The sequence below is a fragment of the Lithobates pipiens genome, unplaced genomic scaffold (assembly GCF_037356315.1).
Source record: "Lithobates pipiens isolate NorthernLeopardFrog02 unplaced genomic scaffold, aLitPip1_a1.2 Scaffold_8, whole genome shotgun sequence".
NCBI classification, from domain to species: Eukaryota; Metazoa; Chordata; class Amphibia; order Anura; family Ranidae; genus Lithobates; species Lithobates pipiens.
This window is the reverse complement of record NW_027507903.1, coordinates 365,292,361-365,314,012: the sequence shown is the minus strand read 5'-3', so window position 1 is coordinate 365,314,012 and position 21,652 is coordinate 365,292,361. Positions and strand designations below refer to the sequence as shown.

General features: G+C 42.3%; 1 protein-coding gene across 2 annotated transcripts in view; it reads left to right on the top strand.

Moving 5' to 3' along the window:
- Positions 1-21,652, top strand: part of LOC143963764 (rho GTPase-activating protein 7-like) — a 411,625-nt gene that overhangs the window by 151,973 nt on the left and 238,000 nt on the right. For both annotated transcript variants that reach the window (XM_077473491.1, XM_077473490.1), the window contains exon 2: positions 10,545-10,616. In XM_077473491.1, coding sequence (XP_077329617.1) covers positions 10,545-10,616 — 72 coding nt within the window. The remainder of the gene's footprint in view (positions 1-10,544; positions 10,617-21,652) is intronic.

Below are 21,652 nucleotides of genomic sequence, written 5' to 3'. Positions count from 1 at the left end.
AAGATCGTGACAATGAAGTCGCAGTCTGCCCGTATGCCTGGACCGGCACCCAGCTCAGCGAACCCCTGAGAGGCTGAGTCTGTCACTCCCGCCCCCTCCACTGCCCAACACTCCAATGAGCGTGGGGGGGGGGGGGGCAGAGTGACTGACAGTTAGCAGTTAGTGCGGCATCTAGCTAGGTAGGTAGGATTTAAAAAATAAATAAAAATTCCCATGCTTCTTTTATTGGTTTTATCTTCTACAAGTTATGTTGAAAATCTGGCTATATCAATTTATGTATTAGTTATCAGGCAATCTCTTCCTCAAGCAACATGCATATCAGAATTTCAAAGTACACTACTGTGCAAAAGTTTTAGGCAGGTGTGAAAAATTGCTGTAAATTAAAAATGCTTTCGGAAATAGAAGTTTTAATTTTATTTTATTTTTTTTTTGTTTTTTTACGAATTAACAAAATGGAAAGTAAGTGGACAGAAGAGAAATCCAAATGGAATCAATATTTGGTGTAACCACCCTTTTTGCCTTTTAAAACAGAATCCATTCTCATAGATACATTTGCACACAGTTTTTCAAGGAACTCAGTAGGTAGGTTGTTACAAACATCTTGGTGAACTAACCACAGATCTTCTGTGAATTTAGGCTGCCTCAAATCCTTCTGTTTCTTAATATAATCCCAGACAGACTCAATGTTGAGATCAGGGCCCTGTTGGGGCCAAACCATCACTTGTTCTTTACACTGAAGATTGTTTTTAACCACTTGACCACTGGGCACTTAAACACCCTTAATAACCAGACCAATTTTCAGCTTTTGGTGCTCTCACATTTTGAATGACAATTACTCAGTCATGCAACACTGTACCCATATGACACATAGAGCTTTGTTTTGGTGGTATTTAACCACTTGCCGCCCGCCCTATAACAAATTGATGGGGGCAAAGTGGTTGCATAATCCTGATCGGACGTCATATGACGTGATCAGGATTATGAGCCGCTGCGCGCCCCCGGGGGCGCGCATCGCGGCGATCGTTGTTGCGGGGTGTCAGTCTTACACCCGGCAACTACGATCTCGGTAAAGAGTCTCCGACGGAGACTCTTTACCACGTGATCAGCCGTGTCCAATCACGGCTGATCACAGTGTAAATAGGAAAAGCCGGTGATCGGCTTTTCCTCACTCGCGTCTGTCAGACGCGAGTAGAGGAGAGCCGATCGGCTGCTCCTCTGACAGGGGGGGTCTGTGCTGATCGATTATCAGCACAGCCCCCCCGAGGATGCCCACACTGGACCACCAGGGATGCCACCAGACCACCAGGGATTCCCAGGACAAGGTATGCCACCCTAGACCACCAGGGATTCCAGTCAGTGCCACAATGGATGCCAATCAGTGCCCACAATGGGCATCACTGATTGGCATGCATTATTGTTTGGCACTGATTGGCATCAATTAATACAATATATTATAATACAATGCCGCCTATCAGTTCCCATCTGTGCCGCCTATCAGTGCCCATCCATGCCACCTATCAGTGCCTACCCATGCCCACCTGTGCCGCCTACCCATGCCCACCTGTGCCGACTAACCCATACCCACCTGTGCCACCTATCTATGCCCATCCATGCCAATCCGTGCCAGCTATCAGTGCCAATTTGTGCCACTTATCAGTGCCCATCCGTGTCGCCCATCAGTGCCGCCTATCAGTGCCACATATCGGTGTCCATCAATGCCACCTCGTCAGTGCCACTTCATTGGTGCCACCTTATCATTGCCCATCAGTGCAGGAGAAAACTTACTTATTTGCAAAGTTTTGAAACTGAAACAAAAAAAACATTTTTTTTTTTTCAAAATTTTCGGTATTTTTTTATTTGTTTAGCAAAAAAAAAAAAACGCAGAGGTGATCAAATACCACCAAAAGAAAGCTCTATTTGTGGGAAAAAAATGATAAAAATTTCATTTGGGTACAGTGTAGCATGACCGTGCAATTGTCATTCAAATTGCGACAGCGCTGAAAGCTCAAAATTGGTCTGGGCAGGAAGGTGTTTAAGTGCCTGGTATTGAAGTGGTTAATCACCTCTGTTTTTTATTTTTTGTGCTATAAAAGAAAAAAGACCGAAAATTCTGTGAAAAAATTAATTTTTCTTTGTTTCTGTTATAAAATTTAGCAGATTAGTAATTTTTTCTTCATAAATTTTGGCCAAAATTTATACTACTACATATCTTTGGTAAAAATAAGTACAAATTGGTGAATATTATTTGGTCTTTGTGAAAGTTAGAGAGTCCACAAGCTATGGCGCCAATATCTGAAAATTGATCACACCTGAAGTACTGACGGCCTATTTCAATTCTTGAGACCCTAATATGCCAGAAAAGTACAAATACCCCCCAAATGACCCCTTTTTGGAAAGAAGACATTCCAAGGTATTTAGTAAGAGGCATGATGAGTTTTTTGAAGTTGTCATTTTTTTCCCACAATTCTTTGCAAAATCAAGATTTTTTTTTTCGTTTTTTTTTTTTTTTTTTTTTCACAAAATTGTCATTATCAGGTTATTTCTCACACACAGCATATGCATACCACAAATTACACCCCAAAACACATTCTGCTATTACTCTTGAGTACGGTGATACCACATGTGTGAGACTTTTACACAGTGTGGCCACATACAGAGGCCCAACATGCAGGGAGCGCCATCAGGCGTTCTGGAGCACCCAGGACAATTCTGACATTTCTCTCCTACATGTAAAAATCATCATTTATTTGCTAGAAAATTACACAGAACCCCAAAACATTATATATTTTTTTTAGCAAAGACCCTGGAGAATACAATGGTGGTCGTTGCAAATTTTTATCTCACACTGTATTTGCGCAGCAATTTTTCGACCGCGTTTTTTTGGGGGAAAAACTGTTTTGTGCTTTAAAAAAATAAATAAAAAAATCAGTCAAGTTAGCCCAATTTTTGCATAAAGTGAAAGATGAAGTTATGCTGAGTAAATAGATATCGAACATGTCACTCTTCAAAATTGCACATGCCCGTGGAATGGCGCCAAATGTAGCTACTTAAAAATCCCCATAGGCGACGCTTTAAATTTTTTTTACTGGTTACATGTTTTGATTTACAGAGGAGGTCTAGGGCTAGAATTATTGCTCTCGCTCTAACGTTCACGACGATACCTCAAATGTGTGGTTTGAACACCGTTTTCATATGTGGGCGGGGCGTACGTATGCGTTCGCTTCTGCATGCGAGCACATGGGGACAGGGGCACTTTAAATTTATTTATTTATTTTTTTTCATTTTACTTTATTTTAGTTTGCCATTTTTTCCCCCAAAAATAAATTTTTGATCACTTTTATTCCCATTACAAGGAATGTAAACATCCCTTGTAATAGGAATATGGGATGACAGGTCCTCTTTACAGTGAAATCTGGGGGTCAATATGACCCCACATCTCACCTCTAGGCTGGCAAGCTTGAAATAAAAAATTCTGGCTTTGATCGTATTGGCGAGTTGGTAGAAGCACCGGAGGGCGGTCAGGGGTGGGGGGCGTCTATGGCTGGGTATTGCAGGGTATCACCGAGTATGGCTCTGGGTATTGCAGGGTATCTCAAAGTATTGGGGGGTACTGCAGAGTAATGGCAGGGTACTGCAGAGTAATGGCAGGGTACTGCAGAGTAATGGCAGGGAATTCGGTGAGCAGCGATTTGGGCACTGCAGATGCAGCCCACAGCGCTGCTAACACCGATCTCTTTCCCCTCCGCTGTACCGATCGGTACAGAGAGGGGAGGGAGGAACCGGCGTCATAACATGACGCCGGTTTGTTTACAAGTGAGTACTCCGTCATTTGACGGAGCGATCATGTGGTAAAAGGCCGCGACGAGCGGCTGTTTACCGTGATCCGTGATGCGCTGGGTCCAGGTCACCCCAGGGGGCGCACGAGAGCAGAATTCTGGGAGGCCGTTAATTAACGGCCTCTCAGAGTTAAACGATGAAAAAGTACTCGGATCTTGCAGATCCCAGGCCGCGCTACGGAGGCTAAAATGAGATTAGGACGTAAATGGAAGGGCACACAAACAGCGTCGCCACCCCTATAAATCGCAGCCCCAAAGGGATGCAACCAGTAACAGAAATATTTATATACGGGGTCCGGCGCCACTGTTACTTGGCTACAATGGAGTGTGTACACAGAATGTGAGTACACGCACACCACTGGCCTCCACAGGAGCACAATAGTTACCAAAGTAGGTATCAAACCTATCCAAAAAAGTTGTATATATAAATTACAAAGGAGGAGAAGGGGGAGTATGCAGAAACAAACCCTTCGACTGACTTCTCCTAATATAAAGGTACCATTACCACTGATATTGTACACCCGTACCTATAGTCAACCACTAGGGTTCCACAGATGATAATTATGCGTACACAAATCTAAACACGTGCATAAACGTCAGGGGTTACTACTATAGTGCATAAAATACAATCATATACATAACGTGCAAAAGTGATGAACAGAATATAATCATTAACCACTAGATTAATAAATATAATAGAAAGTGATCACGGTAAGATTAATTGGAACTAAAGATGCAATAAAAGTGCAGTAAACACAGTGCACTGTGCCCTCAAAAATAGGCTAATTGTTAAAATAAAAAATAAATATATATATATATATATATATATATATATATGTAATAGTGAAATGTGAAGAAAAAAATTATGAATAAATATTTAAAAATTATTCTATAATAAACAGTACACAAAAAATACATATAAACCCCAAAATTAGTTCATATATAGCCAAAATGGCAATCTCCTTTGCTGTGCAGTCCAAAAATCAAAATTATTAGCGACTTCCATGCTCACCCCCTTAGCTCCCCACTCACCGGAACGATGAGCCCACGAAGGGCAGTCAGGCCCGTAGAAATCGCACAGCAAGCGTTGATGCGCTGATGAAGGATTTTCCAAAGGTTGTAATCCAATCTCTTCCTGATGTACAAAGAACACTGGTGCTGATACTCAGGGTTTCCTCAGGAAGAAAAAAGGGGGGAGGATTCCATAGTGTAGTAATTCCAGATCTCAGAAAATAAGTTTTTAACTGTAAACTTTATTCATACACCAATGCGGGAGATGTGTTTTACAAAAAATAACATCAAAATATATATAAAAAATTCATATAAAAAATTCCTCAAAGAACCCCTAAGGGGTGTACTATATGAAGCCCCAAGATGGCTGAGGCCAGGCGAACAATTCCACGGAACACAAAAAGATTTAAAAAACAGCCGGAAAAGAATAAAAAATATATAAAAAATAAAAGTAAAAATAAAAATATTTTTATAAGCAGTAAGTAGTGGTAGCTTTAATATGTGCACCTCTCCTATACCTAAAGCCCTAATGAGGGCCCTGGTAATGTGCACACACACGCTACCAAGAAGGTGAGCAGGGTTGGATAAACAGGGGGGGTTGCAGTACACCTGTCTGCTCCCCAGAGTGCGGAGTCCACTGTGTCCAAAGCGGCAGGTTAGGGGGAAAAAAACACACACATCCGCCGCTAGTCCTCACACGGGGGTATGGGCTTGCTGCCTATGTAGGAGCTGACAGTGCCCCAGTATGGAAACAGGCACGTAGGTAATCGTACCTAGCGTGCGTTCCTCCCTGCGTTCCACCTAGCTCACTTCCGCGCCACTTCCGGATTGTATACTGAGCTCTTTTAAAGAAGCACAACGAAACGGGCAACGCTGAACAGCACATCTTGAAACCCCAATCTGCTTTGAAATCTTTGCCTGAGAAAGACCTTGCTGATGCAGTATAACTACTTTGTGTCTTGTTGTGCTCAGTCTTGCCATAAAGTATGACCTGTGGCATTAAAGTGTGTTCCACATTCAGTACCAGTTTGGCTGTTCCTCACCTAGTTTTAAGCCCCCTACTCAACTGTTTGTTTCAGGTAATGACTATGTTTCAACCTACATATGAAATTGATGATCTTTACCACCAGCTTTGTATAATTGATCGTAGACTTAACTCTAATCCTAAAAAAATCCCTGACTCTGCAAGTGTAAGAAGTTATGCTGGTTTGAAGCCAAAGGGTAGTAACCAAATATTGATTTGGTTTAGATTTTTCTTCTGTTCACTCACTTTGCTTTTTGTAAACTGATAAAAACAATTACAATTTTATATATTTTTGAAATCATTCTTACTTTACAACATTTCTTCACACCTGCCTAAAGCTTTTGCACAGTGCATTGACAGATCTTCTAACCAGCAATTCAGTGATAAAGTATTGTTTAATATTTTCCATTCATTGGATCTGTTCTGCATATGACACCTGTTTCCCAAGAGGATAATTTAGAGCACCTACATTGAGGAACAGTTTGAGCTTCCTTTTTAATGTCCATTATTTATTTTTATGTGCATAGTCATCTTGTTGTGTTACCTCTCAGTAACTGTCCCGTACCTGGTAGAAGAGCCTGAATGGACGAGCAAGGCCTCCCTTACCATTCTGACTCAGGGCCCCTGATAGAGTAAACAGGAGGCGCCGGAGAGTAGAGTCGCACGAGCGCCAGGAAGGCCTTGGTGGCAACTGGTGGCTTGTCCCAAAAGTGCTGGTGAAGACACAGGAGGGCTTCAGCAGGAAACCAACAGGTGGCAGCAGGTGCAGATGGCAGCAGCAAATGGCAAGGTCAGACAGGCAGGGTCATACACGGCAGGCAGAATCGGGTACAAGGTTCAGGCAGGATCGTAGTCGGGAAGCAAGCCAGGTCAAACCAGATCAGTGGTACAGGTGCCAGGGAGAAGACAGGAGACACAGGAACAAGCCGGGGTTGGTACAGGCAGAGTTCAAAGGATGGTCAGACGAGCCGGGTAGGTAACAGGTAATCAGGACACAGGTTCACAGGGGACAGGATACTCAGGAGCTGAAAACAAAGCAGCACTGGGCAAAGTGCTGGCTGAACTTAAATATACTAGTTTGGCGCCAGTGTGTATGCGCTCAAGCGTCGGGGCGTGGGTGCACGCAAGCGCCGTCACGAATAAGGGTGTGCAACGGCTTCTGTTTGCGCTCTCGTTCGCGCTTGCGCACATCTATGTGCCATAGCCCGGTTTCTGTGCGCAACAGGAATGCGCATTCTTCCGCACCTCAGGGGTCTTCTGGGAGGATGAGACTGTCTGCTGGTGGAAGCATCCTGACAGTAACTTGCAAGGCACCATCAGTAAGTGTGCCCTAACTTGCCCAAATATACCCTTTTCTCTTGCCATGTTTTACCATTTTATATCCAATTCACTCAAACTATGTCCACCTTCAGGACCATGTTTTGCAATTCTACAAGAAAAAATAGATAGGATACAGGACTTTTAAAGTGCTTTCAACCTTAGGAATGAACATGAACAACTCCCAATATTGAATTACCATATTTTATTATATTGAAAATATTAAAATCAGATTAAAATTAAAAATGTGTATTTCAATTTTGTACAATTTGGTTACAACACCAAACCCTTCAGCATCATAACCACTATGTAATTGCATATAACATAAGCCTGTAAGGATGCATAGAAAACTCTGATATGAGAGTGGGACATCAGGAGAAGCTGAATCTCAATGCGTTTTACGGATTATGCCTCCTCAGGAGATCTTTTTTGGTGCGGTTGATGAAAAAAAAAAAATATATATATATATATATATATATATATATATATATATATATATATATATATATATATATATATATATATATATATATATAGACAATTCCAATCATCACAATCACTCCCTATCCTGCGCATAAATATTGTACACAATATTCAAAAATGGTTATTATACAAATGTGTGGTGCTGCTTAACCATGGGAAAGAGGGGGAAAATATATTGTCAATACAGGTCTGTGCCACCTCACAAGGGTAGGTATGAATGAGGAGCACACTCCACATACAGGACATCAAAAAAATCTCCTAAAGGATGTGTAATAAAAAAATAATACTTTTTGTATACATCGAAAGGAAATTATCATACGCATCCCAGAATGCTGCAACAAATGAAGAAAAGGGGTAAGAATATCATACCACTGAAAGGCAAGCAACTAATGCCTTCCAAAAATCTGAAATAAAGGCCGCGTATACCCAGTGGTGGCAGAAAGAAGTGGACATAAACTCCCCTCCCTCTCGCCCCACCCCATCTGATTTAATATTTTCATTCTAATAAAATATGATACTGTAATATTGGAGTTTTCAATATTCATTCCTGAGATCATACACACCTTCAAAGTCCTCTATCCTGTCTATTTTTTATTCTCGTCGTTTTTGTAGGGATGAGGTGCTTGGAATACATATTCATGTCATTTCTGACACTTTAAGCAGTACAACCACAGCCTACCTTCAATAATTTAAACATTCATAATAGATTTTGAGACACTTATACAACTTATTGGCCAATAGGCTGGAAGGAGACCTCTCATACTTTTTTATTTTATTTTTTTTTTTATATCATATATTCCAGATTAATGACACATTTACTATAAAGAAGTCCAGCCTGAGCTCATTCGGCTGGGCTTCTCCTATGGGTCACAGGAGCCCTATTCTTTTTGCACTCCTGTGAACCGTTTTCAGACTGAAGTCCGCTCTCTGCTGATGTCCCCAAGATCAATCCAGGCATTGCGTCATCCCAACTCTGGCAGTCTGGATGCTGGCTACTGAGACGGCCGCTCCCCACCTCTCCCCCCCACGCACCAGTGAGCATGGAGGAGCAGAGCAGGAGAGCTGGAGCAGTGAGAGCAAAGCCAACCAGAGTATTCAGTGGCTCAGTTCTCAGTGAAGAGGCCCCCCGGGAGACAGATGCAGCATCGGACCGATGCTGCATCCACCTAGGTAAGTATTAATCTGCAAAAAAAAGGATTCCCATACTTCTCCTTTTAGGCTACTTTCACACTGAGGAGCTTTACAGGGGCTACATACAACGCTAAAAATACGCGGTTTTACCCTTTCGGCCACTAGCGGGGGTCAAAACTGCCCCGATAGTGGCCGAATAGCGCTGTTAAAATAGCACTAAAGATAGCCGCTGACACCCGCCCACCCCAGTGTGATAGTAGCCTTAAACAGGTGACACAACTTACATTTTTAGTTGGATTACTCTGTAGTAAGGATGAGCTCAAGCGTGTTCGCATGCTCCATGTGCAGAGCCCGCCAGGAAGTCGGTGCAGTGCTGCGCTAATCACAGGCAGTGAGACATTTCCCCCGATGCGTGGCTGCAGAGATCGGGCAATGTCTTATTGCCTGTGATTAGCGCTGCATCGATTTCCTGGTAGGCTCTGCACATGGAGTATGCAAACACGCCTGAGCTCATCCCTACTCTGTAGTAATATAGTTGACCCAAAGTGTTTCTCAAGCTAAAATGTTTGTTTTAATTTTACATTTTGGTTAGTGTGAGAGAGAATTAAAACCTTTTGTCAGTAATAACACTTGTGACCATTGAGGAAGGCTATAATTTGTGCAAGCTTTATTACTGGCTGTGCCCCAGCAGAGATTTTGTCCATACTTCCTGTCATATGGAAAATGTCACTGATGCAGAAAGTGGGGAGAAATCTCCTTACTGGAGCCACAGACATCAGTAAAAAAAAAATACTAATTGTGTTGGCATTTCTTTTAGCTTCCTAAGGCTGCACATAAATGTTACCTTCTAATTCCAGCAGGCATGTACTGGCCATCGGGACTACAGGGAGTTTCCCGGTGGGCCGATGGCTCAGTGGGCCACTCTGATGTAAGGGGGCTGGTGATGGGACACTCTGATGTAAGGGGGCTGGTGATGGGACACTGATGTAAGGGGGCTGCTGATGGGACACTCTGATGTAAGGGTGTGCTGATGGGACACTCTGATGTAAGGGGGGGCTGATGGGACACTCTGATGTAAGGGGGATGCTGATGGGACACTCTGATGTAAGGGGCTGCTGATGGGACACTCTAATGTAAGGGGGCTGCTGATGGGACACTCTGATGTAAGGGGGCTGCTGATGGGACACTCTGATGTAAGGGGGTGCTGATGGGACACTCTGATGTAAGGGGGTGCTGATGGGACACTCTGATGTAAGGGGGTGCTGATGGGACACTCTGATGTAAGGGGGTGCTGATGGGACACTCTGATGTAAGGGGGCTGGTGATGGGACACTCTGATGTAAGGGGGCTGGTGATGGGACACTCTGATGTAAGGGGGCTGGTGATGGGACACTCTGATGTAAGGGGGCTGCTCATGGGACACTCTGATGTAAGGGAGTGCTGATGGGACACTCTGATGTAAAGGGGCTGGTGATGGGACACTCTGATGTAAGGGGGCTGGTGATGGGACACTCTGATGTAAGGGAGTGCTGATGGGACACTCAAAATGTAAGTGGGCCAGTCTGGATGAAGTCCAGGGCCACATTTCTGTCCCAGTCCAGCCCTGAATTCCAGCTATGCACAGAAGCATCCCAATGTATGTGTGTGTGTGTGTTAAGCATGCATATTGTTGCAGTTGATGTATACTGTTTTATACAGTCAAATTTACAAGTGTTGTTTTTTTTTTTTTGTCATTCTATTAGAGATTGAAGCCAAAGAAGCCTGTGACTGGCTGCAGGCAGCTGGATTTCCTCAATATGCACAATTATATGAAGGTAATTGTATAGGCCAGGGTTGGACAGCCATTTACTTGGGGCTTGGTAAAATGAAATCAGCATGTGCTGGTTTACTGATAACAAGTGTAAATCTAGTGGTATGCTTTGGTGGTACAGCTCCAGGAAAATGTTATTTTATCTCATTGTCAGTATTTCTTTGTTTTTGTAGCAGTGCAATAAATACACAAATGCCTTTTATTTCATTGGTAAAACTAACAGTGTTTTATTATTAAAAGGAATATATCAGAATACAATTTGCATTTGTCAAATTGGAAATTGTTTTTTTTAATTGTCATCAGAGTGCATAGTAGAAAAATTCTAGATAATATGTAGAAGAAAAATGTGATCATCCCTCAATTTTTCTGAAAAATGCTTAATGTCCCTTTCATGCAAACGCTCCGGTCGAGTTCCACCTGTCAGTTTGTCATGCGGGCATGAATGAAACCTCCAATCTCCTCTATTCATTTACACCCGCTTACATCCGATTCACTAAAAACAGACAGATGGGCATCAGTTCCCCTTCCATCTAGTGGATCAGATGGCAGTCGAGTGTAAATAGACAGGTGGTCCATTTCTATCCTCCTGCTCATATGCTCTGTACACACGGTCAGACTTTCCGACTGAAAATCTGTGATCGTGAAAATCCGATCGTGTGTGGGCTCCATCGGACTTTTGTCTGTCGGAATTTCCGACACACAAAGTTTGAGAGCAGGATCTAAATTTTTCTGACAACAAAATCTGATCGTTTAAATTCTGATTGTGTGTAGACAATTCCGTCAAAGTGCCATGCATGCTCAGAATAAATTATGAGACGAAAGCTATTGGCTACTGCCCTCTTTATAGTCCCGTCGTACATGTTTTATGTCACCTCGTTCTGAACAATCGCATTTTCCGACAACTTTGTGCAACCATGTGTATGCAGGACAAGTTTGGGCCAAAATGTTGTCGTCTGAATGTCCGACCGTATGTACAGGGCAATAGAGGACATGCTGTGTGCATAAGCAGAGCAGACACAGACCTCTCACCCGCCTTTTTAGAGTGGATCAGTGGACAGATCCTCTGTTGAGCTAGAAAATCGCAGGCGTAATCTGCCCTGTGTAAAAGGACCCTTATTGAAAAAAAAAAAATCATCATGGTTTACCATTACAACAGTATAATGCATCTGATGCACATAGTGAATCTTCTACTGAAATTAGAAGATATTAGGGTATTTAAGGTGCGTAGTAACCTCCGAAGGAGATTTTTTTTTTTTTTTTTTTGGAATAGCGCAAGGTCTCCAACATCCACCAGCTCCATGATGTCGTCATGGAGGAGTGGCTACAAAAAAGAAAAAAACCCTGGTGGTGGATTTTGGAGGCACGTACAACAACAGAATAGAATAAGAACATTTGATTTATTCATTAAATTGGTATAAAATCATTCATAAAAAGTAGTTTATGAATGACATATCAATATACACAATACAATTTAGCTAATAAGCTTATCACCTATACAAGATACAATTGGCTATAGAGCTTGTCACCCTACGCGTTTTAGAGCTCTTGTGGTCTCCATCAGGGGTGGAAATAAAGCATAGATCGTAATTCAAGTGGAGAATACAAATGACAGGACATTAGGACAGGGAAATAGTTTTCAATCATTATATGCTTATTTGACTTTGTACTTGCATATCAAGGTAAGAAGTTGCATACATGCAGCATATTGTTTATTAATAACAGCAAGGCCAATCAGGTAAAGTGAGGGGCTTCCCAGTGTCCAAGGCTCCCATACATGAATACTATTGAATGAGGTTCTGAAGTAAATATTACTGCCGAAAGGCTGGTGGGTCCAGGAGATCTCCCCCACCCCAATAAAACGAGTTCCGTTGAGTGAGACCGGGAGATACACTGAGGCGAAAAAGAGCACTAGGTCCTAAGAAGACAAAGAAAAAACAAGTTGAGACAGTGGAGTGTTTGAGAAGTAACTAATATAATGGTATACAGAAATGTAATCAAAAGCTGAGTAATAGCAGAAATGCTTGTTGATATTAACATGGATCTACCTGTAACAGTACCACTGGTAAGATGGGTGGATGGGTATAGAATCCAAACTCGCAGAACATAATGGTAGCTGTAAAGAGTATTGAAATGTTTTAGGAGAAGAAAGTGGACAGGATTGTGTGTATATTCTAGAACTTATAAAGATAAGACCAAAGCTAGTCAAAAGTAGATATAAAGTAGTAGTTGATTAAAGTTATAGTTGCTGATGTATAAAAAGTAAGTAGAGGAATTATAGAAAGAGAGGGGACATGGTGTGGGGAAAAAAAATAAAAAATTCTCCACAAAGTAAAAGCAATAAAAATAGGCGAATGAAAGGATGGAAATGAAGATAAGAGCATACCATGCTACATCCATGCACACATAAAGCGGCCAAAGCCAACATGTGTGCAGAGAAGCAGGAAAGCAGACCATAGAGATTTACCTTATTAGAACAGATAGGAGAGAGCCACCAGACCGTCTGCGCGGCGTTCCACGTGTGCAGCTGTGGAATACCGACGGACATGAATTCTGGTGCTTAAAATAGAGCCCCCAGTCCAATCAGCCGGCACAAAGCCAGTTGCAACAGCTGATGGAGAGGGAGGAGAACAGGACCGAGCACAGGCACGCCCCCTGAGCGGTATGCATGCGGCCCCGTCCCCAGCGCGCATGTCTAAAACACTGACGCTGGAACGGGGCCCTGCCCACTCCACAAGCTTCCCCAGTGGACAGCGCAGTACAGAACAGTACAGGGAGTAATAGTAATAATGTGCGGAAGACGCAGCATAAAAATATGCTGTGTACCTGAAAACACCCAAAATAGGACATATGAATAGCCCATCTAGAAATAAATAACGAAGTGAACCCCAAAGGTCAGGATCAAAACAGAATTCAACGAAAAAAAAATGAATCAATAGGGGCCCTGGAGACTGGGAGCCACACAATGCAGCAACATTGAATATGCATGAATAGCGACACTGTGCAACAATTAAAACCAGATATTGATAATCCATAAGCATAGCAATAAAACCAAGATGTTAAATGGAAATATTAGGAAAAGTTTTTTTTTATATTGTTAATATGCAAATCTCAACTGGGAGAAAAGTTGGAACAATTAATACATGTGCAGAAAATTGTTTGGACTCTCAATGATCAAGATTAACATCAGGGTGCTGCAAATTGCCACCTACAGTACCATTGATGTAATCTCAAAATTAACATGGACAGAAAAAACTTTAACGATGCAAATATTTATGTGTAAATCTAAAGGCTGGTAGAACAGAAGAATATGAAGATAGTTTGATACATCAGTGCGGCAACCTAGGGGAAAGATTGTTATTTTTCCACACCCCCTGATGAAAAACCTTCAAGAAACGGTTTAAACCAAATACTATCATTAAGGCCTGGTGGTTGGGTAGCTTTTAATTTGTGTAATCACCGGGTTTCCAAATTGGAGGAGGGCCTTATTCCAGTCCCCCCCCCCCCCACCTTGGGTCCGGGTGTACACAGTCTAGAATCAAAAATTTGACCTTAGGAAATTTGCCATTATGGAATAGTTGTGTGGCGACCTAGGGGCAAGTCTGGGTCGTACAATCGCATACTCAAAATATGTCTCTAGGCCCTTTTCCAAAATTCCAAGTTTTTCCGATATAAAAACAATTACACTCACAGAGGAGTAAATAGATTACCCCAAACGTTCGACAATTGGCAAAATGCCTGGGGTAAAAAGTTTGACCATTGGGTAGAGTTGTGTTTTTTTTTTTTTTTTTTCACTAGCATATATTTGCAGTAATGACATTTACCACAAATAAAGGTTCCTATATATTTGCAGTGGTTTTTCCTATCCTCTCCCCGATATTCACTGTGAACTAGTTTGTCACCAATAGAAGTAGCGCGTTTAAACGTAAAAAGTGGTTTGGATGCAACAAATTTCCCCAATACTGGATCACATACAAGAAGGTGCCAATATTTATCAACAATGTTTCTTATTGTCCTGTTGATTACTGTATTTTGTCATAATTCTAGTAGTGTTGGTATCTTTTTTGGGTTTAGCTGAGTACAATAGTTTCTCTGGTCTGTGTGCATGCCTGCTTGAATGACCACTTCAGGGAGGCATGGGAATAACCACGCAGCAAAAGTCTGTCGCAGAATTTATTCACCTCCTCCCTAAATATCGTGTCCTCAGGGCAGTTGCACCTTACTCTCAAATATTGACTGTAAGTGATAGAGTTCCAAAGGGGCTTTGGGTGGAAGCTAGAGGCATAATGGATAGAGTTGCCTGCAGTGAGTTTCCTATACAGTTTGCTCATAATAGAGCCCATCTCTCCCCTATAGATTTCAACATCGAGGAATGTGGCACGGTGTGGGTCATAAGACATGGTGAATCTCAAGTTAAAACCATCTTTTTTTTTTTTTTTTTTTTTATTGATTCTCAACAACCATTGTTCCAATACATCAGAGGGTACGTCCCAGATGATGAAGATGTTATCGATGTACCGGTACCAACATTGAATGTGGTCCGAAGTACATCGATAAGTCTTCATCACCTAGGACCATGGCCTCCCACTTCCCCAGGTACAGTTTGGCACAGGATGGGGCACAGCAAGTCCCCATTGCAACCCCCTGCACCTGGAGGTAGTGGTAGCCATTAAAAGTAAAGACATTGTGCTGGAGAATAAAATCCAGCACTGATAAAATAAACTCCCCATATGTAGGATCAATGTGTTGTTCTCTTTGTATGTAGTGCTTGATTACAGCCAGGCCCTTGTTGTGATGGATTGATCTGTAACAAGTAGAACATTATCAGAAATCTGTAAATGATGAAAGATTAGAAGAAAATGTAATGTATCTTTAACAAAAGAAGGCAGGGATGTAACCAATGGCTTGAGAAATTCAATGAGTTTACTGGCATTGTCGCTTACTGCGCCAACTCCTGAAATGATAGGCCTACCAGGGGGATTTTTAACATCTTTGTGAATTTTGGGTAACGCATAAAATACTGGCGTCCAGGGAAATCTGTTCATAATATACTCCCAGGTTTGCTTGGTGATAATTTTATTAGAATAGGCAGTGTGTACAAGTAAATACAATTCATTGTTGTACTTCTTAACAATGTCGGCCGGGACACGACAATACCAGTCTGCATTCCTAAGTATTTTGTTGCACATGTTGATATAGATGACATTGTCCAGTATGACAATGTTGCCTCCTTTGTCTGCAGCCTTAATTGTTGTTAAATTATTGGAGAGTTGTTTTAGAGCTAGGTGTTCTCTTTCATTGAGGTTGGAAGGAGATTTACTATGTATTTGTAGAGCTTCTAATTCCTTATAAATAAGTTTAAGAAATGCTGCAGTATTGGGGCACGTACTTGGTGCAGGGCAGAAGTCGGATTTTTTTTTTAAGGAGGGACTTATTAGTTGGTGTTCGCAAGGCACCTGGATTCTCGATTTCTTCCAATATTGAAGAGAGGTCGACCTGATCAATTAGATCGGTTGGATTGTTTTCTTCTAATAAGGAAACAAATTGGTTAATGGCTTGTTCCTCCTGCGGTGTCTGTTCAATAGAGGTCTCCCGTTTTAGAAAACAATTTTTTTAAGAGTAATTTTCGGATGAAGAGTTGAAGGCCCTTATAGGTTTCAAAAGTATCTATGTCTTGGTTAGGGCAGAAGTTTAGACCTTTTTTCAAGACCGTGATTTCATCAGATAATTTGTATGAAGAGAGGTTAACAATGTTAAGATCGATCAATGGTTCACAGGTTGGTGTTAGAGTGCTACTTGTGTATAGATGTTGAGATTGTCCACCGGGGGTAGAGTACCTGCTAGGACTCGCTCTAAAAAAAGACAGGTCATTGGAGATGGTATCAAAAGAGTCAATAGTGACAGTGTTATGTGCCTTGGTATCTGTGCATGTTAGAGGAATCCTCATGAACTGCCAAATAGGATTGCGTGTCAATGGGACGTGTGAGTGAGGAATGTGGGGGTGCAGTAGTGGGAGAGATTTTTTTAGTCATATCTAGTGTTGATTTTTTTGCCTGTTGTCCTTCAGTGGAATCGCCAGAGTATTGGCGCTTTGCACTGAACCCAGTTTTTGGTTTATGGCTTGGATTGAGGGTAAGGATGGTGAGGATGAGACGAAGAAGGAATATTGCTACTCATCTGATGTGTGGGTTTCATAGTTGCTAAGGTTGAATAAAGACACCAGTCCATCCAGTTCAACCTGAGTGAGTATCTACAATTGTCCCTATCCCTGTACATTGCACACTCACATCAGTCCCTACCCTCAAGGAGCCCATAATCCAAGGTTCCCATTCATATTGAATTCCGAGGGCCTCCTATTTCGGTTGTATTTATTCGGTGCAAGGCTCCATTTATATGCCCTGCAGTCTTTTAAAGGCGTTTTTATCGTGGGAGAATTTTTGGCCTTTCTTCCTTTTTAGGATGTCCCCATTAAATGTTTCTAGATAGATTTTTAGTTTATTTTCTTTATGTATTATGGGTCTTTGTGGTTTGAGTTGTTGCAGTTTGCCACATAAATGAATAATGTCAACATCTAGAGCACGAGATTGCCTATTATATTCTTCAGTTAGGATTTGGAGAAGTGAGAAAGGGGACTCCAGTGGCAACCTGTGAAGCACTGGTGAACTCCATGCCCAAGAGGGTTAAGGCAGTGCTGGAAAATAATGGTGGCAGCACGAAATATTGACACTTTGGGCCCAGTTTGGACATTTTCACTTTGGTGTGTACTCATTTTTGTTGCCAGCGGTGTAGACATTAATGGCTGTTGAATTATTTTGAGGGGACGGAAAATTTACAGTTATACAAGCTGTACACTCACCACTTTACATTGTGGAAAAGTGGCATTTCTTCAATGTTGCCACATGAAAATATATAATAAAATATTAACAAAAGTGAGGGTGTACTCAGTTTTGTGAGATACTGTATGTGCATATTCAGCTCAAAAATGTCCCTACTCACCCCAGGATCTAAAGGTTATCAAACTACAATCAATGGGAGTTCAGGTATTCTAAAGATGTCACAGCCAGCCAAAGACTGCACGTGACCTTGGGAGGCATTTAAGGACAAACTAAATAGAGGGTAACACATTTTTGTAAACCTCTATGTATTTATATATAAATAATGATGAACAGGATAAATATCTGAGAAAGCAAATTTACAGACCATGGTTTGCAGGGAAATAAGGCACACAGGGACATAGTTTTCAAAGCAGGATGCTCATGTATGGAGCTAAACAATTGAATAGAACAAGAAATCATTTGTACATGCTGGTAGTATGAACCAACATTCAAACATTTAAGACCTAGAGACGCTTCAAAATCTAACAACCTAATCCCCATGTTGCTATTAAAGCCACATTAGCGCGCAATATATACAGGATCTCTATTCAAAGAGTTAGTACCTGGAGTCCTGCAGTGTATGTGCATATTCCTGCGTTTCTGGCAGTTGTACTGGCTAAATCAAGCGACAGCCTTAAATGCCCCCCATCCAGCCTGCATGCCATGTGGACGAAAAGACCACACTGTGCCTCTCGCATCACTTCCTTAATCCATCTGACATGCCTCTGGGTTCTGATGCTCTAGCCACAGGATGGCAGGGTGGACACACTCTGGTGGCTGGAGGGGAGTGTAGCTGCCCAAGAGACAGAAAAGTAGGGCTGCAGGGATGATGGGAAGAAACCTAATGGTGGTAAGGTGGCAGGGTAAAGACAGGCTCTCTTTGGGGGGGGGGGGGATAAAAAAAAGTGGATAATCACTCAGATGAGATGCCCTAGACGTCCGTATGGTCCCTCAAGTGGTTCAAGTCGAGCGGCTGTGTGTGAGGGAGTTGGGGATAGATATATATGTAAAGGATTAGCATCAAATGTAGAGCTTGAAGGACACCACCACTCAGTGATTCTTCTTTTTAAGGGCTTTGTTTGCCCATTTTTATTAAAAGAAAGATAGGTTTCCCTCGCAGGGGTTTCAGCATTCCTTTTCATCAACAAAACTATATTCGGCCTAGTTGGCTCTCACTTGCAGCACTGCGGCTCTGGCTACACCCATGCAGCCTCTGACTCTCAGAGTAATGGGAGTCCACCTGACTCCCATGCACAGACTTCCTGTCTGTCAGGTGGAACCCAGAATCATAGTTGGGTTACTACTAAAAGCCCAGCACACACCTGATCAATCAGTATGCTGGCTGTACTCAAAATCAGGACCCAGGACTAGGGATTCCATCCCACCTGGATCTCTCAGAAATCCCTGAGCTCCAGGTCCCAAAGTGGACTTTCGAAAACACTGAGGAAACTGAAAAGCCAGTTTCCTCTTCATGTTGCATGCTCCCTGGAGCCCCTCAACCTATCTGGTTGAGAATTCTGGGCCACATCCTCCTCCTGGACCCTGGCAGGGCAACGCTTTGCCATATACCCCCCCCCCCCGTTTCAACCCCAGAGGGGGCGTAACACCAGCCAAACCTCTTCAAAATGGCAACTCTGTGGCAGTTACCACCACCAAGGCAAACCCAGTCTAACCAGGTGACTTTCCCTATGTCCCCCTCCTACACTGACCTGGGTACCACAAAGACACCCCAGTGACTTTTTAATGGGTGCGCTTCCAAAAACGCCATCTGCCCATTTTTCCTTGGGGCCGCACCTTCAAACACTTTAACACTAAGGGGCTTACCAAGGACTTTGATATTGTTTCTCAACCTTTTTCTCTTTACTTCTAAAGTGGTCACATTTTTAAACACCTTTTTAGCCATAAGTGTGGGCACTTTTATTTGGGAATTAAACTCTTTTAATGACACCTTGTTAAGCTTTGGACCAGTGTCCTCATACCTTTTTACTCTTGCAACTTGGGAGGTTCCTGGACCTCTGGAAATCCTTCCCAGAATTACACCCGTGAACCTGTAGGGGGCCCAATTCTACTGCACCTATTCCCTCTTCTATGTCTGTCCTACCATTCATCTTCCTGTATTTTTTAAGATTAAGAGCAACCATGTGACCTTGACCATCAGGTCTTCCCTTATTTTTGTTGTTACCCATGGTGACCAAAACATTTACCAGTGTGTTGCACTTTTCCTCATTGTCTGAAGCATCATCACCTTTTATCAGAACTCTTTTCACCAATGTTCTGCAAGGCAGTGTCTGGAGGAGAATCGCACAAAGTGGAGTGGTTGACGATTATGGCAACGTCACTAACCATCAACTCCACTGTCACATGACGCTCCTCCAGCAACTGTCCTGATACCTGATCCTCACTATCCAATTTCACCTTTGGATTGATGGCCCCAAAACACATCGCATGTACGTGTGCCCTCTGGCACTTCCGCCCAGATTTCTGTCCTGTCCAACAGTACTCCAGAGTGCCTCTCGTACACAACCTCTGTATGACGCAATCCAGCACACTGAGACAATTTTCCATAACAACAATTGCATTACATGCTTCCACAATTGCAGAGATTGTGATAGTACAGCCTGTAATATCCAGCTCCATTTATGTATACCCCATGGTACAAGTTCTCCAAATGCAGGAGCAGACAGCAAAACATACACTGGCTGTACACTCCAACATTCTAACATTTCTCTCAGCATATCTGTCATAAAAAGGCACTATGAGTCTACACTCAAGACCTTCCTGGGGTCCTTAATGTTCCTTGGGATGTGGAAAGACTCATTTACTGATGCCTTAGAGGTGTTGCTTAAAGGGGCTTCCTCCCCACTGGAAGTCTCCTAGAGCGCAGCCATGTGCGGGATTCACCACTAAACTCTCAGGCTCAGTGTCAATGATCTGTTCCTGGTTTTCTTTATGGACAACATTAGTTTGGTATCCCACACCAATTAATCTTTTATGGGTTGTGGACATACCTCTGCTATGTGCTCAATCTCTCTTGGCCCTTCCATCTCCTGAGGAATATCCTCTGCAACAGCAGCAAGCGAGCCCTTGTCCAAAAGCTGCTCTGCAGTTCCTCCATTTAGCACAGCAGAAATTGTGTCCACTCCATTGTTAGAAATCTCAATGTGTTTCACTAAAGCCAACAGACTTGTTGCCCCTCTGTCCCAGTCTACTTTCTCTGGGCTCCCATCAGAGGTACTACGCAGTACTGCTCCAATTGCCAAAGGAGACACAGGACTGAGTGGCTCCACATCAGGCACATTGCACATATTACTTTTGTTTAAACTAACCTGTGGCAAAACATTTTTAAACACAGCAGGCTGCAACACCATAACTTCACCACCTTGCTCGGGTGGCACTTCATTAAACTCATGAAGACTTTTGTTGTCGGCAGTGACAGACCGCAGTAACCCATTATCACCACAAGTAATTTCAGACGTTTTAGTTTTAACATTTGGCACGTTATCACCAAAGTACCCTCTTATCCATCAGAGTGGCACCACAGTTGTCCTGGGCAACCTCTGGCTCCAACACACAGAGCTCCTTTGAGACTTCTAGGGACACATCTGCGACACTACCTGTGGTTACCATGGGAGACGCCAAACCATCAACATTGTCAGTAATACACTTTTCAACATAATCATTATCCACCTTCCTGCCTTGTGTAAGCTGTGAAAAAAAGAAGAAAAAACTGCGCTAAGGTAAAAGGAAAGATATATAAGATATGTGAACTCTTGTATAGTATTTTTGAAAATAGTTGTTCAGCTGAGGCTTCACTGTGTCACATAAATACAGAATAAACAAAACGAAAAATCATAACCCGAGCTTAACAGATGCAAACAACTAATTGTGCAAAAAATAATAATGTTAGAATAAATAGTACACAAGGTATGGCGACCCTATATACATGCGTGATATAAAACACACGTGTATTGATATCTCAAAACGCAAAATCTGACCATTACAATTTAACCCATACAATAAAATTCCATAAACCTATATCAACATAAAGATAAAAACGAAGAAACATAAGCACCCAGTGTATGAGCAATAAGTCCGTGTATATGAGCCACCAAATTGGTTAACGCAGAGCTATAAATAAAGTCCTCCAAAAAATATATAAAAAATATAT